Raw genomic sequence first — 16,466 nt, forward strand, 5'->3', positions numbered from 1 at the left:
AAAACCTCTTTTCCTGATATTTGCAAAGCAAGAAGATATGTCCATGTGAGAAAACAAAGCAGCCCTCAACAGCACTATAAATTGTTGCTCTGTTTACAGAGATATAACTCACAGTGTGATGTGTTGCAGGAACTCAGCTATGGGTCTTGGAGTGTCCCTCACACCACGCAAAGCCTTTAACTATACTGGGTATTGCTGTAATGTGTCAAAAGGTGTCTATGCTTGTCCTTTTTAAAATAAGTGTATGTGGAGGGTTTTTTTAAAGTCTGCACTTAGGTTTGGCTGAATAATATGGGGAGCTGAATGACCCTTTTGACAGGTTTTGGTCCCTTTGCCATATTCCCCAACTGTTTCTTCCCCTCCCCCAATCCGCCCTGGATATATTATAGGGGGGACTACAGGCAACGCACCAACTCTGAAAATCTAATTTAGGTTGGGAAATGATATATTTTTACCTCTGAAATAAAATAATAATGATTATAATAATTATATGCAGAATAACCCTCGAATAATAAGCTGTGCCAATCGGGAAAGGGTTATAACCAAGAATAAAATAGTCTGGAGGTGGCTGTTGTAGTGTGAAAATGCACCAGGATAGGGAGAATTCGAGGACCTCGTGAAAATAGAAGCTTAAAGTGCTGTTGCATTTCACAAGTAAACATTTAAAGGGCTGTAAATGGTGCTCTGAGTGACTTGCCCCAGAAATAAGAGGTCAGCCTGGATTGCAGGGCTGTTTAAACATAGTCATGATAATACAATGAAAATATATCAAAGCACAACCTCAGAGGGCGTTTTCAAATATATACCCCCCTCTCTCAAACGCAGACACACTCATCTCCCAGTAAACCCCCCTTTCCCAAAAAAAGCAGCGATACAAGGGAGCTTCTATATATTTTTAATACTACAGAGTAAAAACAACAACTATGCAATCTGAGATCAATGGGAATAGGTTTACAGCATTGGGTGAGGAATATTATTTTTCCTCGTTATTTTCTAATTAGGTTTGTCGTTCGCCAAGAGTGCTTCAGACTGAAATATCATCTAAGGTAAAGAAATCCTATCTAAGGTAGGGTATACATTACAGACTGGGGCTACTCGATGGGAAAAGGAGCACATTTGATTGATAATCTCTCTCTCTCTCTCTCTCTCTCTCTCTCTCTCTCTCTCTCTCTCGGAGGTGAGAAGAGGAAAATGCCTCATGAGCGTTCTCGCTATCCACAACCCAGTTGAATTGTTGTCCAAAGGCTGAACCCGATTCAATCTAATTGATTTTCGAATTATTGATTCCATTAATTCCACCGCGTCCCATTCATAACTACCAGGACTGATGTCTGAAATCAGTATCACTAAATCAGCTTAAATTCGAAGACTTTCACTTAAAGGCTTTCCAGGCTGCAAGACGACCTAAAATCCAAGTATTTTCTCGTCTAACTGGTATATGGATCCACCGGTAGCCTTATCTGTTTCGCCAGAAAGAAAACGAAGGCCACATTTCAGCCTCAGGTAAAACACACACCCTCCCACCCCACAAACACACACACACACACACACACACCAGATTCACAATGCAGTGAACCTAACTCTTTTTCGCTGTGCAGAGATTTATTCCTAAATCTTTCGGCAGGATTTGCAAACATACAGAGATCTTCCTGGTATTTGGAAAAATAAGTCCCGCGGGTTGCAGAGCAACTTGCTTCCAACTAAGCGTTTTAGGATTGAAGCCTAGTAGTCCAAGCCAAAGCACGTTTACTTGGAAGGAAGTTCCACTCCGTTTAATTAGGGTTTCCCCCCCCCCCCATCCCGCCCCGAAAGCGTGCTTAAAATTGCATTTGAATTCAAGGAATCCCCCGTAGCAGGACTGGAGAGGCGGACTCAGTGGCAGGGCCGAGAAATTGTACTGCCTTTGATTTTCCTCTATGAACGCTGCCGGCGTCTGTTGTTCACTCAGGGAAATCAGTAAAGTCTCGCATAATTTTGACCACCACCGACAACAGGCACCTTATTTTCACACACCCCAATATCTATCCGCTCCCCCAGCGTGTGTGGCTGTGTGTTTTGGAGGGTGCGTTCTCACGTTAATAATCTGAAACTGCAAAACTGTTGCTAGCTTCGGTATGCCTGCCTGCGAATCCACTGGAAAAACCTCCTCGGCCTTCCTTTTGCTTCCAGAGAGGGTCCTCGGTCCGCGAGGAGTTGTGGAAACGAGGATCGACTTCCGAAGTGCGCAAGGAAGATCCCGGATAGGCAGCGGTGTGTTTTGATGACCACAAGAAAACTGGCAGGTTCCTCCCCTCCCCCACCCCCCGCAAACTCAAGATGGAGAAGTTTCAAGGAACAAAAGGCTGCGGGAGGGAATCTGGTGGGGGAGTTTCAACTCGACTCCAGTGTGCCTTTCCCATGTGTATTGAATATTTCCTTAAGATCTCTGTCTTGGTGTGTTTGCGTGTTTATTTGTTTATTAACTGATCTAGTCCTACACACACACACACAGTTGTTACCACGATTTATTTTTTCAAATAGAGAATTAACGTTGTACCTTGGTAGAAATGTCGATTTGCTAAAGAAAAGCAGCTATTTAAAGCACACACACCCCATTTTGTTGCTTTTAACGTCGATGTTTAAAGCAAACAAAAACTGGGGACCCAGCTTGAAGAAGCCAAAGAAGCAGACGACTGTAGTCGTGTGTGTGTGTGTGTGTGTGTGAGAGAGAGAGAGAGAGAGAGAGAGAGAGAGAGAGGGAGTTTGCGAGGCAGAATGGATGTGGCTCTGTCTCTGAGTCTGGATGCGCTTGTTTTGTGGCTGAGATCCCCACAACCTCTTTACTCCGGAGTACTCCACCCTTTGCAAGGGGGGGGGGGTGACTTGGTTGTATAGCCTGTGCCAATTGGGAAGCTAAAAGTAACCGAGCCACGACTTTAGAACTCAACTTTGCGAAATAGACAAAACAGGGAGGCATCCGCCGGAACTTTAAAGCCAGTACCTCGGGCTTCATTTACTTTGTGGATCGGCCTGTCAGGGATGCCATCACCTTCAGCATCAAAATAGGAGGAGGAGGGGGAGGAGCAGCGTTGGGTGGGGATGTGTGTGTGCCGGGAGTGGGGGGCACGAGACGACGGCTGCCATCCTGGGGAATAGGAGACCGAGAACAGAGGGGTCTGAAAGGTCCCCATTGCTTAACCCTACAAAAGCTGATACCGCTTTATTTCCCTCTTCCTCGCTTCATTCTACACCCCCCCACACACCCCCCCACACAAAATAAAACAGTCAGGCAGCTGTTTCCCCTCCAAACTTTGCTTTGCAGCTCCAGAATGAGAGGCGATGTCTCCTGCGCGAGGGGGAAGAGGAACGCGCACAGGCGAAGGCAGCCAGATGCGGAGCTCAACTGGGGCTGCGAGGAGCCTTCCATTCATTGTTCGCCACCGCCTTTCGATTGCGTTGGAAGGGCTGTACTATCACGAGACCCTGGACCGGGCTCTCCTTTTCGCTCTTGTCTCAAGGGAGATCTATAATATATAACATTATATATAATCACACCCACACATATATAGGAATGATGTTCCTTGAGACAAGGGTGTGTGTGTATAAATTCTTTCTTTCTTTCTTTCTTTCTTTCTTTCTTTCTTTCTTTCTTTCTCTCTCTCTCTCTCTCTCTCTCTCTCTCTCTCTCTCTCTCAACAGTTTTTTGCTTCAAGAGGGAACCGGGCCTTGGAGCTCGGAGGGAAGAAGTCACTGCGTGCAAGTTGTGTCGCCTTCTGTCTGGCGAGCAGCAGCCGAGCTCCACGGCTTGCTCAAGCCCAGGCTGAGTTGAGAGGCGAGGCCACGGACTTTCTTGATTTCCGGGCGCTCGCCAGCACCCCTTGGCCCTTCAGTCCTCACACTGGGAGCTAGGAGGGGGGCGGTTGGAAGAGGGAGAAATCGCCGGCTGAATTTTACCTAGTCATGCACAACGACCGTGAAAATGAATCATCAACACACACCAAAAAAAGCAAGAGGAGGGGATTTTTTTTTTGGGGGGGGGAAACAGGATGAGTTTTTTTGTGGGGACGGGACTGGACTGCTGAGCTCTGTTGGTGGACTTGCTTATTCGTTTTCCCAGTTCCGGCGTAATCATTCTGCAGCCGCTCATATTATGGGGCATAGGACTATGGGAATCTATATCAGTGGGGCACATGGCCTTCGAAGACAGGCCATCTTCTTCTTACCTTCCGCCCCCCCCCCAAACACACACACACACACACACACACACACACACACACACACACCCTGTTTCTTCGTCCGAGGAATCCCAGTGGTTTTCCTGGAGCACAGGGATGCATTTCATTTTGGCTCTGGCCGCCAGCTCCTCTCGGCAAAGACACAGCCACTTTGTGCTTCTGGCCGGAATTCGGCGTGAATCGATTAGCGACTGCGATCCACCGCAACCCCGCGGACTAGCAGGATTTGGATCGACGCCGATTCGACTCCGGCTCGACTGGGGCTTCAGCCGCTTAGATGCGGGGAATCGGGCCGGGCTGCTGGTCATTTTGCCGTTGGGTTGGGATAGATCCGAAAGACGGAAGGGCTTGGAGGGGGGGAATAATACACTCAAACACCCCCCCTCCAATAAGACAGTATAAGTTTTTCGTGGGCTGGGCCTTATTTCCCACCCCTCTTTTGTCCACGGAGCCGAAAATATTCGGCCGCCACTTGGGAAAGGTGAAAGTTGGAATTGTAAGGGGGGGAGAGAGAGCCTTTTCTATAGAGCGATGGAAGTGTGCGGGGGGGGGGGAGGGCAAGCCTCTTTCCCGCACCCACATTCAGACACCGAACGTGTGAATAGGAAACCCCTTGCACCCAGACACCTTCAGTGAATTTACTATTCCAGCGGCGGGGAGGGGGCTGCAGTCTCATCGTCTGGACCGCAGGGAGGGGGGAGGGGGAGGGAAAGAACCCTCAGCCTCCAGGGAAGTTCTAGCGAGGGTGGCACCCTAGAAGTCAGAAGCATCCCTGTGACCCATTGCAATCTTCCCCTTCTTCCTCCCTCCCTCCTCCCTCCTCCTCCTTCTCCAAGCTTTCCTCTCGGCTCTGTTGCCATCTTTTTCCCCCTGCTGGAAGCAATCAACACGCAGGCGATCCTGGCGTGGACGCGCGGACCGGAGGGGGGACTCCCTCCACCTTGGGAGCTAGCACGGGGGAACTGTGGAAAAGTAGAGACCTTGCTGCTGGCTTATCTCGGCTTTGTTATGGGTCTGACGTGAGCCCGCGTCCCGATCTCTCTCTCTCTCTCTCTTCCCCCTCTCTCTTCCAACCTCCTCCTCTCCCCCTCCTCTCCCCCTCCCCCACCCCCCAATATTACAGGCAGAATTTCAGAGAAAAGTGTTACAGTATTGCGGGGCTGGAGCTCAGGATAACCACGCAGCCCTAAATAATTCCCACCCACCCCCAGTAGCACCAACTTAGCTATCGGAAAGAGTGAGAGTGAGAGAGAAAGACCAGGAGGAAGAGGAAAAGAAGGGACTTAAGCTAGCGAACGTGAGTATTCTCGTTTTCCGAGTCGTTCACAGAAATATACAAAATAACGTCAGACAAACCCCAGGGTTTTTTTGGTGTTTTTTTTTGTTTAACTATGCTTGCAAGCCAAAGGAAGGGGAATACCAGTTGAGGAACCCTCCTTTTGACACGCATTGCAGAATAAGCGCCCCTTTAAAATGGTTACTTAAAAGCTCCCCCTTCCAATCTTTACACCCACAGAATTCGTATCGTGGGGGAAACAGCTTTCTGTCCTCCCCACCCCCGCACTTTATCCCCACTAAATAACCCCAAGAAGGTTTCCAAATTCCATTTATTTCTTATATTTGTTTCAAAAAAATAAAACAAAACCCGTGTCACCGAGGGCTTCCAAACCCGGTCCTTCAGTCGCCAGCGCCGCCGAGAGCGAGCTGTGGGCTGGCTGGGAGCTCCGGATTGTTTAATAGAAAGATTTATATACTAACAGTATTATTTACTTTGGGAGGGGAGGTAGGAGCCTAAGAGTATGCTAATTAGCCAGAGATTTGGAGGGGGGGAGCTGCGAAGGGGGTGGAATATCAATTTTTATTGCATCACCTGTCAGGAGTGTCCAATCAGCGCTGGCTTGAGGGGAATTAATTGATGAAGGTGTCTCCGGACCAGCTCACTTCCCTCTGTCATTTGATTTGGAGCGAAAGCAGCGGCGGGAAGAGCGGCTGCGTGGCTCGGCTCGTCTCCGCACAGCCCCCTTTGGCTCACATTCCTTTATCCTGGCTGGGCAGTGGGGGGAAGCCGCCAGCCAAAGGGCACAGGTAGCCAGCCTGCCTCAGTGCCGTCGAGAAACACCGGGGGCAAGCGAGCCAATCGCTCCCGCCCAATCCCCTAAGGCAGTTTTCCAGGACCTGGATTTTTTAAAAATCCCCTCCCTATAGCGCTCAGTCCCTCTTTCTTCCTTTCTTCTTTTCTTTCTCTTTCTTTCTCTCTCTCTCTCTCCTGATTCCAACAACCCCCCCCGCCCCCCGCCTAAAGTTTGATCGGGTATAACAGGCTTTGTTCTTTTCCCTCCAGCAGGATGCCTTGAGACCCCGCTCCAGCACCTGGCTGAGGATTTTTAAATATATATATATATATAAATAGCCTTTTCTCGCGTGGATCTCTTCTCCTTCCTTGCCACCCACCCCACCCCCTCCATCCGCCCCCGCCGGCTGCACACCTTTTCCTCCCGCCGCCGAAGGCTCCAACTCCGGGGTGCGGCGTGCATGTGTGGCGGTTGGGGGGGCCCCTCCGGCGCCCCCTTTTTATGCTCCCTCCCGCTGCCCGGATGCCGGGACTGCTCTGAGGCGCGCGCCATGGGAGACCACCTGAAGTCGGGCTTCGAGGAGGTGGACGGCGTGCGCCTGGGTTACCTGGTGATCCGGGGCAAGCAGATGTTCGCGCTGTCGCAGGTCTTCACGGATCTGCTGAAGAACATCCCTCGGACGACGGTTCACAAGCGCATGGACCACCTCAACGTGCAGAAGCACCACTGCGACCTGCAGGAGCTGCGCAAGCTCAAAGCCATCAACTCCATCGCCTTCCACGCCGCCAAATGCACCCTCATCTCCCGCGAGGACGTCGAGGCGCTCTACACGTCGTGCAAAACCGAGAGGGTGCTCAGGACCAAGCGCAAGGGGGCCGCGGCCCTCCAAGAAGCCCCCGGGCCGGACCCTTACGCGGCCTTCTGGAAAGGAGGCGGTAAACTTTGGCTGGGTTTGAATGGAGCCGCCGCGCCTCTGGCCAGCAGCGGCGGCGGCGGAGGCAGCAGCGGCCGCCGACGGAAAGCGTGGCGCGCGGCGGCGGCGGCATCGGGCGCTTTCCTACCGGCTTCGGATCTACCTCACTTTTGGAGCAAATCGCCCGCGCCCAGCGCGCCGGGACTGGCGCGATCCCCTTGCAAAGGGTCGCCAAACTATGAAACTGCGCCGCTGGCGCCGCGCTACGTCTCGCTGGCGTCGGAGGCGCCTTGTTTTCGGAGCCTGCTCTGCTCCAAGCACCCGCACTACTACTACCACTCCTCGGCCGCCATTGCCAGCCAACCCAAGCTCGTCGCCGCCGCCGCCGCCGCTGCAGCAGCCGCAGCAGCAGCCGCAGCCGCCGCCGCCACGTCGGAGAGCGGCCCGCTGGCTCTGGCTTGCCGCTCCAAGAGGAAGAAAGCCGCCGAGGGGCGCTTCCCGCTGCTGGTGCCCCGCGCCGGCAAGCCCCCCAAAGCCGCCTCGTTGGAGAGGCTGCCGGGCTTGAACGGCTTCCTGGCGCCGGCGCCGCCCCAGCCGCCTTTCCCGGAGCCCTCCTACAGCAGTGACTCCGACTCCAGCTCCTATTCGGACCACGCGGCCAACGACTCCGATTTCTGCTCCAGTTTGACCAGCAGCAGCAATTCGGGGTCTTCGGAGGACGAGGAGGGCAGCTACGCCTCGGATTCCAGCGAGCTGAGCTCCGACGAGGAGGAAGACGAGGAGGAGGAAGAGGAGGAGGAGGAAGAGGAAGAAGAAGAGGAGAGCAGCTCCGAATCGGACTCCAGCTCCGGCTCCAGCCAAGCATCCGTGCAGAGCATCCGCTTCAGGCGCACCAGCTTCTGCAAGCCGCCCGGTCTGGCGGGGGTTCCGGCCAGTCTTTTGCCTCCAACCCCCGCCTCGGCTGGACGGGACGAGAGCCTCCCTGGACCCGCGCGGAGCATCAAAGCCGAGGCGCCCGAGGAGGACTGGGGCATCACCGCCGCCGGCTGGGTCCCCAAAACCGAGCCCGGTGTGGATTGCCACTGCTTTGGGGAGCTGAGCCAGGTCCGAAGGGGCGGCGGGTGTCCCTCTCCCTCGCCCGACGTGAAGGCTCCCGACCTGAAAGCCGCCCCCTGCCTGGCCCGGGGGTGCCCTTCACCCAGCCCAAAGACGCCCCACGCTTTGCCACAGCCAAGGTTCCTTCGAGACGCGGCGAGAGGCTGGCCCACCCGCTCTCCTCCCCCTCCTCCTCCAGCTCCTGCAGAGAGCCCTCCTGCTGCTCTTGGGGTGCTCCCAGAGGCCCCCCAGCCCCATCGCCCATTGACCCCCTGCCTGGGCTGTTCCTCCTCCCAAAGCCAGCCCGAGGTGCTTGCTGCTGCTGCTGCTGCTGCTGCTGCTGAATACTCCGAGCCGCTGCCCCTTGTGCCCATTGCCCAGATTAAAGTCGAGGACAGCAGTGCCAACGCCGAGTATGGCGCCCTCCCCGTTCAGGGACAGAGCCAGCCCCCGCTCAAATGTGAAGGCAGCGATGACGAGCACAAGCTGGAGGCAGACGGCGAACCAGGGCCCTCGCCGTCTCCGCCACCCAGCCCGACCCACCAGCCTCAGGAACTTCTGCTGCCAGCCAAGGAAGACCCCGCCTGCTGCACTGACGAGCCCCCCAGCCCTCCGCTGAGCCCCCCGGGCCAGCCCGCCCCGTCGAGCCAGGCCCTCGCCTCCTGCACTTTAGGCGCCGCCGCCGCCGCCAAACCCGAGGATGGGGAGTACAAATTTGGAGCCCGGGTGAGGAAGAACTACCGGACTTTGGTGCTGGGCAAGCGAGCCCTGCTGCCCAGCCCGGCGCCGCTCAAACCAAATCTGAAATCCGTCCGGAGCCCCCGCCTGCCCGCCGGGAAGCTCCTGGACGCCCCCGAGGGCGCCCTGGACGACTTGACAGTTCTCAGCCGGCGCAAAAGGGCGGCCGGCCACGTCGCCTCGGCCGTCAAGAGACCCTTCAGCTTCATGGGCAACTTTCCCTGCCCGCCCTCCTTGGTGGTGGGCCTCGACGGGGATCTGCTGCCAGCCTACACCTTAAACACCGCCAGGGATGCGCAGCCGCCTCCCAAGGCCCATCCTGTCTGGAAATGGCAGCTGGGCGGCTCAGCAATACCTCTTCCACCCAGCCACAAATTCAGGAAATTTCATTCATGAGAGAGAGATTGAATGGGAACCCTACTTCATGGTCGTTGTTGTTGCTGTTGTGTTGTTGGTCTGTTTTCATTTTTGGGGGGGGACCCCAACTACTTCTTTTCCTGACCTTCGAGAATCTTACGCTGGATGCTGGTCCCGCCCCTCATCACATCCGATTTGATTTTGATTTTTTTTTTTTATGGTGTGGGGGAATCCTGGTTTATTCTATTTTTGGAGGACGACGAAAATAAAACCGGATTACTATTTTCTTTGCCATGAAAACCCATCGTGGGGGGAAGGGAGGGGGACGACGACGAGGAGGACGAAAGAGGTCTAACATTCCACAGACTACTTCAGGCGAAAGTTTTCCAAGTTTATTAAAAACACACACACCACACAACAAACAAAAAAACCACCTCAGTGGAATCTGCTAAAGCTGGAACACTTTACTGTCTCAAAATGCACCTGGTACCTCAATTCCAACTGCTACAAATAAATGTTTGGTTTATGTTTTTTTTTTTAAAGTTGAATGATAACAATTCGAATGAGCCATTAACGTGTAAATGCACTAGATTTCGAATTCAGGAAGTCTAAATGTTCAGTTCCGTACAAGGTTTTTTGTTTCGTTTTGTTTTCAGCGAGAGGTTGCACAGGGAGAATTCACTATCCTTCTGCTGGGAATGCCTTCTACTTTATTGCGGAGGGTTCATTGTTATGTTTTAATTCCCCACCTGTCCTTTCCACAAAAGAAGTTGCACTCTGCAGTTGGGAGTGTGCGTGTGTCTCCGGGTCACCAGTGGGAGAGTTGGAATTAGATGGTCGGGCATTTTTTTAGGACGAAAAAAAGAGAGACTAAAAAAGGACATGCCACTCTTTGCCTTCTTATTTCACCTTGAACCCTTCAGGTTGGCCACGATTGCCTATCTCGGCTACAGTACTCAACCCAGCCAAACCAGTGTACATTTGCTCGGAAGCTGCTCTACCCCACGTTCAATGGGATTTGCCTCCCAGTAAATTTTACTCTCAAGGAGGGGGCCTTCCAATCATTAGGTTTTGTTGTGGGACTGGGTTGGAGCTGTGTTTCTATTGGAAGGTTTGCAGGTGTGTGTGTGTAGGGGGGATGTTCTCAAAATCTGGTCCTCCCAGATTTGCAAAGTCAGAAAAAATGTTAGGTTCTCACACTCCCATTGGAGGGAATCGGAAGGAAATGCAGTCACATTCAGCATGCTAAGTGCAACAGAGGCCCCAGTGGCAGGGATATTATCAATGAAGAACCCCATACTCTTGGTGGCTACTTTGGCACCTAAACTCAGGCTTTTTAAACCAGGACTTGTCACTGTTTTCTTTACATCTCTGGAAAGAAAAAAAAGAGGACTTTCCCCAACCACCCTATCTTTGTAGCAGGATCATTTTCTACTGCACGTGACAATCAGAGGCAATTGTCTATATTTGCACTTAAACCTCGACAGAGTTGAAGCAGGCAGACTTCTAGAGTCGAGCCTTTGGTAAGACATGCTGGTGTAATATGTTGTGATGATGGAAGCAGTAAATCAAAATGATGGAAATTTGCACTGTTGGAAAAAGCATGCTTTAGCTTTATTTTCAATTAAAACACTGTTTTAAAAAAAGCGATGATGATTTTATACTTATTGTAGGGTTCCTCGCTCGTTTCCGACTCTTCTGCGAGAGGGAATGTCTGTGTCTGTGTGAGAAAAGTGTAGGGATTTGATTGGAAGGACTTCTGCTTCCAGAGGCTGGTTGCTGTTTCTTTATAAAACTGCGATATAAAAACAAACAAGTGTGAGGCAGTTGTCAGTGCTGTTGCATGTTGGTGGAAGACAGCAGGGAAGGGAAGCTAAATAGATTTTAGCCGAAAGTTTAAAGGCTGAGAAAGTATTGACACAGAGTTGCTGAATCAGCACTTTGGGATTGACTGCCAGCTCCTGGGCAATTTCTTTCTCACCAATTTAGCATTTATATGCCAACAGATTCTCTTTCTAAATTCAAATTCTCAAGGATTTCACCTATAGAAGAATCTCAACATAATGATTTCTACTAAATCACAAAAGAAATCAGCATTTGAAATGTTTCGCCCTGGGCCTCAGAGCCAATGTTTTTAAGATGGAAATCCTTGGCTTGTTTTGTTGTTCTTCCTTAAGGTCTTTAAATTCCTGCCCCTGGTGATAACGCCCCCCCCCCCAAATCTTCCAAGCAGACATTAGCTAATTTGATCTTCTTTTTAAACACATGGGGAGAGAAATAAATGAGTAAGGGTTTTCCACTCCTTGTAAGAAATTCCTGCAGGATATATGTGTGTGTGTTGTGTATATGCACACGTAACAGATATACTCATACGTTTTTCACGTCAGGTCGGGCAGTTGCAATCATCAGTCATGGTGGTATATTACTTATTTAACTTGCTCTGTTAAAATCTGATGGTCTCAAAATGGGGGAGGGAGATATGTTGCTATAGGCTAGTCTGTGTCTGGAGCTGCACAAATTACAGCCTTATGTCACTCCAAAAGGCCATACTTAGTTTGCGTAAGTCTCCCAGCCTCAGGCACCCACTCTGGCTTCTTTAGCAAGCTGCGGGGTGATTTGCCAATGCTCCCCCCCACACTCCACTATTATTCATGGCAAAATCATCCTGCCATTAGAGGCCGAGTTCCAGAGCTCTCCACCCCCACCCCGTGTCAAACATGCCTCTGCCCATCCCAAAGTGGCCTCTTCTCCACTCCATGGGGCCTGCAGGCTCCTCACCACTTTGGCCCTTCCATAGAAAATGGCAGAGAGAGAACAGGGAAAGTTTTTCAACCCTGATGGGGACTGAAGCACCACATTGTTGACTCTGTGGTACTTTCAGACGTCTGAGACACTATTTTTATTTTTAATTGTGCTTTGTTGACACCTCAGCCCCTGTAGCTTTCAGAGAGTTACTCGCTAGCTGCACTTTCCAGAAGCTGCAGAATGAACAGTGTTGAGCCAAAGGCTTCATAAGGCGTAGCTTTTTAGCCTAGTTTTGTCCAAAGAATTGCACTGGAGGCAGGCGGCAGGAGAGAAACCGATCTACCAAATAATACTCCAAAATCCTAAATATAATCACATGTCCATCTCACTTCAAGACCGGCAGGAAGACCTATTGCTTCATGGTTGGCAGTGAAAGCTGTTTTTGTTTTTTGAGGGTGGGGGGGGGGAGATCCAAGGATAAAGAGGGAGGCCTGCAATTCTGCTAGGTATTTTCCTTTGTACAAATTAACAATTCCAACTGGTCCAGTGGATTCTTATTAGAGTATGACTGATGGTCAAACTCCATATACACAACCCAGTTAAATTGCTTCAGAGCAATCCCATTGCCTTTAGCTGGAATGCCTTGGAGCACATGGCTTGTGGTGTTCAGCACAAATTGTTGGGTTTAGGAATGTCTCTTTGTCCTCTCTGTAAAATACCTCTTAGTAAGCAGCAGTGGACATATATAATTTTTCAATTTAACCTGAAATGAAAGAGAAATTCTATTTCCCATTTGATATGGCTCTACAGACTTTCCAGTTCTTAGGGCTAAACTAAACCAAACCAAACCACCACAACAAAAATCTGGCAATAAAAAATAATACCCCGACAAATATTATTCATCTATGAAGCATATAACAGAGTTGCTGCTATGTTATTGAGAAATGTGTTGAGAAGTGTTCTCCCCCTGCTCTTGGAGACAAAGGAAACGATGGACTATATATCTAGCATTCAAAAGGGAACATGTGTAAATGCCTTTCAGCAAAACCAGGTCTATTGCCTTAAATGATGTAACACAGAGTTTACAACCCTTTACTCTGAAAAGGGATTGTCTCTATAAGTCCACCCATACTTAACTACAGTGGCAATACAAAATAAAAATGGGGGGGGGATCTCACTGCTGGTTGTTTATTCTAAACACCACTATGCAGTAATAAAGGAAAGTCCTGCTGTCTGTTGTATGAAGACTGTTGTTCAATCATTCCCTTGGCAATTTACAAAGGGGGATGATGCTCTATCAGATTTAGTTGCCAATAAATTTAAGTTTCTGCAGAAAGAAGAGAAATGCGATGTTTTGGTTTCACTTTACACGTGTGAGCGTGCTTAGAGGAGTTGTGCTCAAAAGTGGCCTTTTGGAGGAAAAAAACAGATACAACACAGGAAGTGCTGCTCGCTGTGGTTTTTTTACGGTTAAGATGCTTTGCGTTGTAGAAAAAAAAGTTCATGATTTAACTGCAAATCCGTTGGGGTAGCAGAAACTTTCCTAAAGAGCAGAAGCTTATAGAACAATTTTCCTTTCCAATAGAAGCAGGACAAAGAGCGGGAATCTACCTTGTTAAATCGCCCTTGCAAACATCAGGCACTGGCAAAATCTCCTCCTAGGGATTCCAACAACAAGCGTGTTTAATAAAAATACGATTGAGGGGGGAACTGGGCGGGGGGATCATGGGCTTTTCTTAGCCCTCACTAAGGCAAGGATTTTACCTCCCCCCTCCGCATTTTTGCTAAACGAAGGGCAATTCCCAAATATCTGTCATATGTGTATATATGTGTGTGTGCGTATGCATATACATATATATGCACGCACACAGATATCTACATAGACACACACACACAGTATGTTGCAGTTAGTTTGTGCGTGTGTCTATTCCAATATAATTATTTGCGTTGCCCTGGCTTCCCCCTCCCTTCTCTTCTCTCCCTCTCCTTTTCAATCTGAGGCGGCCTCACAAGCCCCAGCGTTAAAAGGCCCGAGATGTTTTGCATGAAGCTCTCACAATAGGGGTTGAGAGAATTGACAGTTTCAAAAACAAGGCGCTCTGTCCTTTCCAGATGCCGAGACCACCTCCCTCCCTCCCTCCGTCCCCCTGCTCTCTCTCTCCCCCCCTTCCTTTGCCTGCACCTTCTCTCGCGGCTGGTGGCTTTTAGGGTGCTTTGCAAATCTACGACAACAGCTGTGTTTGTAAACAGGGCTGGGAATTTGGGTGGGAAGCCGGCGACGCTTCCCTGCTCTTCTTTTCCTCTTTGACGAAAGTGCCTGCGCAGCGCATATGCGCCAAGTCCGGGGGTCTCTGGTTTCCCAGTTTCACCGCTCCTTCCTCGGGAAAGCGACTCTGCTGCTTTCCTGCGGGAGCATCGCAGGTTGCAACTGACCCGGCGGACTCGGCGGTGGCCGGCGAGTGCCGTTTCCCCTCAGCTCCGTGGGCCAGGAGCGGTAGCCGGAGGCCTCTCCTGGTCGCCATCTTGCGCGCTCGAAAAAAAAAAACTCCTTGTGGTGCTTCGCCCCGGCCGGCCTCTCCTGGTGTCGCCTGGCCTTTCTCTTCCTCTCCCCCCGACATGGGACCGACTCATTTAGGCGAGGCGGAAGGGCCGGCCCGGAGCCCCACTTCAAGGTGGCCTTTCTGTTTGCAGGAAGGAGGCGAGGGAAAGCCGAGTCGAGGGCCTGCGCCCACTCGGGCCTGGCCTCTCCACCGGCCGCTCTCCCTTTCCCTTTTGTCTCCTCTCGTCTCCCGCCTTCTCGCCTCTCCAGCTGCTCCAAAGCGGCTCCCCTTCCCGACTAGGCCTCGCTCCCACACCGGCCTTTTCCGGGTCGCCCGCCCTGAAACAGAAGGTCCCCTCGGTCGCGCCCACCTTCCCGCGAAGAGGATTCAGAAGAGGGCTCCCCAATGGGTACCCTCGGGCCGGCTCTTCGTGCACCAACAGAAAGGGCGCTGCTCGCCGCACAAATAGGGGACATCCACGGGGCGCAAGGATTTGCTGCCTTGCAAAGCTCCGCGAGGAATTCGGCAGGGCTTCTGAATGTCAGGCCCGGGGTGGATTGGCGGCGCAAGGCCGCCTTCCACGCACCATCTTCCTTCTCCCTCCCCAGGAACGGGCCCGGGCCGGAGCTCGCCGCTGCAGAGTTGGGAGCTGGGCTTCCGGGTCACAAGAGGCGACTCCCCGGCCCGCTTGAGCCCAAGCACCTTTGGATGGGGGGAGAAATGCAGCGCTGCTCGCAAGGAATATGGGGAAGATCAGAGTGGTAGAGGGAAGGGTGGGGGTTGTAGTGTTTGGAGCGGATCGGCTCTCCGAGTCCATTCACTCTGCAATTTAAAACTGTTCCAAGGAAAACAGAGCTGGGTGGTTGTGTGTGTGTGTGTGTGAGAGAGAGAGAGAGAGAGAGAGAGAGAGGGGTGAGGTGGGAGTTTTGAGGCAATTGGCCAGTTGTGGCGACAGCTTCAGCCGAAAAGTGCACTCAAGGTTGTTTACTCTGGTGTTTGAAAATGCACTGGGAGGTTGTAAAGTGTGTGAAATTACGCACTGGTCTCTTAAAGAGTGCCTAATTTCTAGTAAATAGCCGGGCCTTTGTCAATGGCTTTATTATGTTGTTTCTTGTTAATTGTTGAGAAAATCCCCATTGTGCCGTGTGAATAGCTTTATGAGCTAACCTGGTCAGTGGTGAAATAAGGGGGCAGTAAATGGCCGCCTCGTTTTAAAGAGCCAAGGCTGGGATCGGCCATGGCCGAGCCGAAAGCAAGGAAGGAAATGGTTGGGCCCAGTTTTCTTTTTCCCTCCCGCTCCAAAGGTGCTGTTTGTTTAGGAAGGCCCGGAATGCAATACGTGGAACTTGATTCCATGCAGGACCAGACACACACATTTTAAGGGCAGATTTGCAATTCTGCAACTCCATAGATGCTCTTTGATGCAGCTTCCTGGAAAAGATTCAGTTACAACTATTTTAGTCCTTTGCTGAAGGAGACATTTTGATGCAACGACTTAACACCAAGCTAAGCCACATTTACTCGGAAGTAAGTCCCACACATTTCCTGTGTGAGCCCTCGCACGCGCGCACACCCTATTTACTCTGGAGTAAGTTGCCTTGTAGTCAAGGAAGGCCGCTTCCGCTTCAGTGTGTTTAGGACTGAGGTGTAAAATCGGACCCGCAGAGCAATTCGGGACCAACGTCGGTGGTGGGAAAAGGAGGCTGCGTTTTGCAAGAGCAAAACCACGCAACAGCTCTGAATTTCTCGGGGCTGAAAATGTTTCTTAGTTCACACATATAAGAAAACTAGA

At 51.2% G+C, this 16,466-nt stretch overlaps 2 protein-coding genes and 1 long non-coding RNA gene across 4 annotated transcripts; 1 reads left to right on the forward strand and 2 right to left on the reverse strand.

Moving 5' to 3' along the window:
• Positions 1 to 878: 878 nt before the first annotated feature.
• Positions 879 to 6,979, reverse strand: LOC310689696 (uncharacterized protein). The gene is made up of 3 exons (XM_083467602.1): positions 6,894 to 6,979; positions 4,263 to 4,561; positions 879 to 3,503 (listed from the first exon to the last, which is right to left on the reverse strand). The coding sequence occupies exons 2-3, from the start codon at positions 4,520 to 4,522 to the stop codon at positions 3,407 to 3,409; spliced, it is 357 nt and encodes a 118-aa protein (XP_083323728.1). The 5' UTR covers positions 4,523 to 4,561; positions 6,894 to 6,979; the 3' UTR covers positions 879 to 3,406.
• SKIDA1 (SKI/DACH domain containing 1) lies at positions 4,571 to 14,282 on the forward strand. 2 transcript variants are annotated; one of them, XM_083467421.1, is made up of 2 exons: positions 4,571 to 5,511; positions 6,556 to 14,282. In XM_083467421.1, exon 2 carries the CDS (start codon positions 6,747 to 6,749, stop codon positions 9,426 to 9,428), a length of 2,682 nt encoding a protein of 893 aa, XP_083323547.1. In that variant the 5' UTR covers positions 4,571 to 5,511; positions 6,556 to 6,746; the 3' UTR covers positions 9,429 to 14,282. The 2 variants fall into 2 exon arrangements, with proteins under 2 accessions (XP_083323547.1, XP_083323548.1); XM_083467422.1 differs by having other exon boundaries at positions 6,559 to 14,282.
• Positions 9,498 to 15,578, reverse strand: LOC310689705. Its single transcript, XR_014517603.1, has 2 exons — positions 14,317 to 15,578; positions 9,498 to 13,792 (listed from the first exon to the last, which is right to left on the reverse strand). It is a non-coding gene; the product is annotated as an uncharacterized lncRNA (long non-coding RNA).
• Between the last annotated feature and the right edge of the window lie 888 nt (positions 15,579 to 16,466).

Source organism: Podarcis liolepis, assembly GCF_965112155.1.
Source record: "Podarcis liolepis genome assembly, chromosome: 12".
In the NCBI taxonomy this organism is placed as follows: domain Eukaryota; kingdom Metazoa; phylum Chordata; class Lepidosauria; order Squamata; family Lacertidae; genus Podarcis; species Podarcis liolepis.